This window comes from Alosa sapidissima, chromosome 10, assembly GCF_018492685.1.
Source record: "Alosa sapidissima isolate fAloSap1 chromosome 10, fAloSap1.pri, whole genome shotgun sequence".
Taxonomy (NCBI): Eukaryota; Metazoa; Chordata; class Actinopteri; order Clupeiformes; family Clupeidae; genus Alosa; species Alosa sapidissima.
Window position 1 is genome coordinate 28,636,925 of NC_055966.1, and position 6,238 is coordinate 28,643,162.

The following is a 6,238-nucleotide window of genomic DNA, read 5'->3' on the forward strand; positions in this document are numbered from 1 at the left end:
GAAGTGTTGCTTGGGCAAGTGGGAGCAGCTCTCCTGGCGAGCTGCCATTGGCTGAGGAGTGGACATGACACAGAGTTGGTACTGCTGTTGTTTGCGCTGAACATGTTCAATGCCACCTGACCATATTTCGGTGCATCAAAGCCATATCAAGGCCACATCAAATCTAGTGTGGTAAACAAAACTCATTCACGAAGTGAATAGAGTCTGGTTACTCACAATTGGGATTCCTTTACAACGCTAGAGCAAGGCTATGGGCATAGACATAGCGTTAACTTCTCTCATTGGTCCAACCGGATTTCTGACATTACTCCTACTTCGCCTAAACTTTACAAACTGAAAAAAAAAACAGCATTGGCAGTCAAACAATCTTTGTGAGCCTTTGCTGTAAATAGATTTACACATTCTTCCAACTAATTCTTGATGTTTTCAGGCGTTGCTACTACCGTTTTACCACAGCCACGGTTTCGAATCTATAGCGTCATCCCCTCTCGTCGCAGATTGGACAGGTAATTTGTCGACCGACGGAAATGTTAGTGAACTATGGTGGGTGTTCCAGACTAGAATCTCCCCGAAAGGAGATCTAGGTGGGCGTGGCTAGGCTACATCAAAGCCATATCAGGGCCACATCAGGGCCTCATCAAAGCCATATCAGGGCCACATCAGGGCCATATCAGGGCCACACCAGGGCCACATCAAAGCCATATCAGGGCCACATCAGGGTCATATCTGGGCCACACCAGGGCCACATCAAAGCCATATCAGGGCCACATCAGGGTCATATCTGGGCCATATCTACTTCAGAGTCTGTTGCTGTGATGGGATTCATGAATTACAATTATCTGAGAGTCTAATGAGTCAATAAATAAGTCCTTTTTCCTTCCCATTTCTTCTTGTGCAAATGACAGTTGACGTGTTTGGAGAGCTGCAGAGGCTGGTATAGAGGGAGGGGAAGTTTGAATAGCTTTCAGCAGATGCTCGCCAAGACTGAACATGGCACCTTATCCTAAACAACAGTGTGAACTGTGTGTGTGTGTGTGTGTGTGTGTGTGTGTGGAAGCCTTATAAATACACCTTTGAGATGCTTAGTAACTTGAGAAAAACTCAGACTCCATTTTAACTACATTATCTACACAGTATATTTACGTATAATTACCTCTGGCTGTCTCTCTAATAAGGCTTTTGCTGTGTGCCACATATTTACAGATAATGTGTAATCGCCATGCCACTTCAACATCTGCTGATGCACAATGCATGCAAAATACATGCACGACAGTAACACACAGCAATATAGATGTGTCACCCATAGGCTGTTTTTACAGGAAAACAGGGGAGGACAATAACTGTCCAGGCTGACAGGTAGCCACCTCCTGGGCTGCTTCGCTTCATTGAGCTGGAGTAATTAAATTCTTGTCTTTCCCTTTTCAAACCCCAATGTCAGCAATCATCTTCCCCAGGCTATTGATTTAGGCATGTGACAGTTCTATGACTCCCATAAAGATCGGTGTCTGCTTGTATTAAGCACAGCAGATCACCTGCACTTAAAACAAAATGAGAAGAAAAAAACACGCTCCATCCCACGGCAAGAATGAGCGCTTTCTGCCCCTTAATGCATATGACAGTGTGTAAAAGATTTCATTGAGTCAATTCATGTTTTTACCATTAAGTCAACTTCACCACCTCATAGATTTAGTACAACATACTAAATTTACTACATCATACTATATCCGACCATAACAATACATTCAATCATATCCTCTCTACATACTGTAATATAACATTGAACTTCACAGTGTAGGCTACTTCAGCACCAACTCCATGCTGAAATCACAAAGTCAGAGTATCTCTCAAGCTGGGACTGACTCGTATGACAATGAGAGAGAGAGAGAGAGAGAGAGAGAGAGAGAGAGAGAGAGAAAGAGAGAGAGAAAGAAAGAGATAGAGAGAGAGATGGAGAAAGAGAGAGAGAGAGAGAAAATAAAGAAAAATTCAGCATCCCTCTTTAACCGTTCTAGCAAAAACAGCCAGCCCCCCTTTCAGCATTGGCCACTGACCTATTTCATAAGCATGTTGACATCAGAGGACTTGTCAGTGTGCGTGTGGGAGTCTCTGGTCTGTTTTGGAGTGTTTCTCTCTGCAGTTTACAGGCTTGTATACACTATGTGTTTCTGTACATGTTTTGCATACATTACTGTATAATAAAATAAAGTTTTGTGTAAAAATAAGTATGTGCCTGTTTATGCACATGTTTATGCATATACGTGACATTTCAACATTTATCAGTGAATCTAGCAATAGCTTGAGTTTTCGGTGTGTGTGTGTGTGTGTGTGTGTGTGTGTCTGTGTATGTGTGTATGTGTGTGTGTGCGTTCTTTCTCACCAGTCCCGATGCGAAGAAGACGGCGAGCAGTGCCAGACACGCTCCCATGACGATGAGCAGCAGGAACACGATGAGGGGATGCTGCTGACTCATACGGTAGTAGGACTCATACAGCCAGTCCACTCCCTGCTGCTGCTGCTGCTGGTGCCCCCCCGACCCCGCAGTCTTGCCCATACCCATGCCCGCTCCGCGCCACCCTCCCCCTGGTCCGCCGCCGCCGCTGCCGCCCAGCAGGTAGCGCCTCCTCCGCATCGCCACACGCCACATGGAGTGCCCCCCGTGCCGTCGCTCCTCCTCTGGCTGCTGCTTCTGCTGCTGATGGAGTGGCTGGACGGGGTGGAGGGGGTGCCGGCGCTGATGCTGCTGCTGCTGATGCTGCTGCTGATGCTGATGCTGATGCTGATGCTGGTGCTGATGTCCCGGGGAGGAGAAGGGCTTCCAGGAGGGGGGCTCCTGGTGGGCTGGGTCCCCCCTCAGAGGAGAGGCAGGCAGCTGGGAGAGAGAGGCACACACGCTGGAGCCCAGCATCCTGCGGCTTCCCTCAGCATGGTGGAGGGAGCCGAGACGGAGGAAAGGAGAGAAGAGAAGAGGAGCTGTGTGTGTGTGTGTGTGTGTGTGTGTGTGTGAGAGAGTGAGAGAGTGGTTGTGTAAGAGAGAGAAGGTATAAGTAAGTGTGAGTGAGAGAAAGAGAGAGAGAGAGAGTCAGAGGAGGTGTTGAGAGTGACAGAGGGGGAGAGGAGAGGGAAGTAAGGAGAGAGAGACGTGAGTTTGTTTCTAAGAGAACACGCGCGCGCAGGCGAGAGAGAGAGAGAGAGAGAGAGAGAGAGGAGAGAATCTGGTTGAAGGAGGGTAGAGAGTGTCAGAAAAAGAGCGCAGCGTGTTTGCGTGAGAGGGAGTGACTGAGAGAGAGCACGAGTGCAGCCTCTTTGTGCAGAGCGGATGCGTGAGGGAGGATGTGTGACGGAGAGAGAGGGAGGGTGTGTGACGGAGAGAGAGGGAGGGTGTGTGACGGAGAGAGAGAGACAGAGAGAAAGAGAGCAGATAAGCCACAGTATACAGTAAGTGAGTGAGCCAGTGATTGTGTGTGTGTGTGTGAGAGAGAGAGAGAGAGAGAGAGAGAGTGCAGCAGCAGTAAAGACACTGTTTGTCTGTGTGAGTGAGTCAGAAGAGAATTCTGTGTGCATTTGTGTGTAAGAGAAGAAGGAATACACCTCAGTGTGCTTCAGAGAGAGAGAACAGTGAGTTAAAGAGGGAGGGAGGCACAAAGAACGCTTAATGTGTGTGTGTGTGTGTGTGTGTGTGTGTGTGTGTGTGTGTGTGTGTGTGTGTGTGTGTGTGTGTGTGTTTGTGTGTGTGTGTGTGTAAAAAGCATGCCGAGAGAAAATGGAAAGAGTAGGAGACTGAAAGAAAACAGGAGAGAGAAAAAAGAGAGAAAGAACAAGGGAGCGAGAGGTGGAGAAAGAGAGTGAAACAGAGCAGGTGTACAGAGTGGAAGAAGAGAAAGGGAGAAAAACAGAGAAAGAGAAAAAGCACATTCTTTAGATAAAGGGGATGAGAGAAGCAGTCTGAATAAAGGAAAAAGCGAATGGATAAGCAATCTAAGCCATGGAGGGATGGAAGAGGAACTAGAGACAGAGGGATGGAAGGAGACTGAAAGAATGATGGTGGAAAGGCAATCAGAAAAAAATGAATGAATAAAACAGGTGAACAAAGACAGAGATGAAAGAATATAAAGCAAGACCAATAGATGCAAACTAACTGATAATGGATGTATAGAAAATGCATTTTAAATGCATTAATAAAGACATTATGTAGGGTAAGTTAATTTAAATGATGTCATTTAAATGATGTCACTTCAATCCCCCACCACCCCGTATTTCCCCTTCTCTCTCCTCCCCTTGCCTCCATATCAGTCTCCGCATCCTCTCTCTGTCATTTGGACTCTCTCATCCTTCTCTCTTTCCTTGACACGCTTCATTGATTTCTCTGCAGATACCACCAGGCGGTCCATGACTATTGGTTCTGATCCAATGGGTCCACAACAGAACAGAACTAGATCAAACCACCCCAGAGCCCGCTCTTCATGTTTCCCACGGCTACTAAAGGACTGAAAGGACTGGTCTCGACAGAGAGTAAGAAGATCATACAAATCAAGAGACTTACAGAAATAAAAAAGGAGAGAGAAAGAGACTGAGAGAGAGAGTGAGAAAGAAAAAGAGTGAGAGAGGGGGAGGTGAGTGAGAGAGAAAAAGAGAGAGAGAAGGTGAGTGAGAGAGAAAAAAGGAGAGAAAGAAAGAGAGTGTGTAGGTGAGAAAGAGAGCGATAGAGAGAGAGGGAGAGAGAGAGAGAGCTAAGGGAGTGTGTAGGTGAGAAAGAGAGTGATAGAGAGAGAGGGAGAGAGAGAGAGAGAGAGAGAGGGAGAGAGAGAGAGAGAGAGCTATGGGAGTGTGTAGGTGAGAAAGAGAGCGATAGAGAGAGAGGGAGAGAGAGAGAGAGAGAGAGCTAAGGGAGTGTGTTGACCAGTACGGGCAAATTCAGGATTTCCTCTCGACTCCTCAAACCTGACGGTGCTGTGCTATAAATAGAAACTTTAAACTCCAATGACGAAAGCTCTTCAGTGTTTGCAAACACACACACATACACACACACACACTCACTGCTCAGAGACTTGCCATTATCTCTGAGGTCCAGAAGTGACTCACTCAAGGACTTTACCATCACATGTCAGCAAACATAAGCTCAATGAGTCTGTTTTCAGCATTTCAATGATTAAAATCACATTATTATTCAGTCAGTATTCTGCAATAATGTTCTGTCGTCTTGGAGGATATGGTACAGTAAGATTTATGCTCTCTGGTGTTAGATTTCCATGAGCTCTATTTCATATATCATTATATTTCAGGTTAGCTCTGTGTTTTAATATTCAATGAACAGAGTAGCTCAAACTGAAACAACCCTGAATTAAAAAATAATGTGAAAATCATCCTCAAACAGAATGACTTTAGAGGGGAAACTGCATGACTTTTGACTATTACTCATTCCACATAGTCCATAGTCCAGAACCACATAGAATAGAATATTATCGTAGCATAATAATATGGCTGAAAATGTTGCTTTAAATGTAGTAAATGTTTACTAACAAAAAACAATGTCTTAAAATGTCCATGAATATAATATATGTTAAACCTACTCTGTAATGTTGATCTAATGTTAATATTAATGCATGTTAATGTTTATTAGCCATGTTTGCTAGTGGGTTATTTGCCCTCTAATCTGCAGTTTAAACTGTGACAGAAGGATTCACTCCAAATCTGTTCAAAGACAAACTGCCATGCTCTCATTTGGATATAGCTGTTGTTGCCTTGAAAACAAAGGAACATACAGCACGCCATCTTCGCTTTGTCTCAGCCTGGCTGTTCATTATTGTGAATGTTAATTCATGTATTGTTTCTGCCTGAGCCAGATTTTTTTTTCTTCAAGAAAAAGGCACAGTGACAAGCCAGTGACAAGAATTGACAGAAATCTTGAGTTTATCAATCTCCATAGCTTCCCTAATGAACCAAAGTGTGATTGAGTTAGAGGATTTAACAGATTTATTGTGTGGGTGAGGCAAGTTCAGTCAAAACATTACAAACCTGTAAGAATAGCTACTGCATAGTTCAAAATCCTCATATCCGTCCTCTACTCAATGTCTGAAGTGAGAAGAAACAGAGAAGAGAACATTCCCCTGACAAAGTGTGGAAGGTCTTAGCAGGAGCATGGCAAGTGTTGGCAGTTCAACTGTAGTGCAGTTTCAGTATGTGTGTCGTGTGTGTGTGTGTGTGTGTCTGTGTGTGTGTGTGTGTGTGTGTGTGTGTGTGT

At 44.9% G+C, this 6,238-nt stretch overlaps 1 protein-coding gene across 1 annotated transcript in view; it reads right to left on the reverse strand.

Moving 5' to 3' along the window:
• adcy2a (adenylate cyclase 2a) overlaps positions 1 to 3,005 on the reverse strand; it is an 83,738-nt gene extending 80,733 nt beyond the window's left edge. Inside the window, 1 exon segment of the mRNA XM_042107909.1 lies at positions 2,378 to 3,005. Coding sequence (XP_041963843.1) covers positions 2,378 to 2,905 — 528 coding nt within the window. The 5' untranslated portion in view covers positions 2,906 to 3,005.
• Positions 3,006 to 6,238: the final 3,233 nt, after the last annotated feature.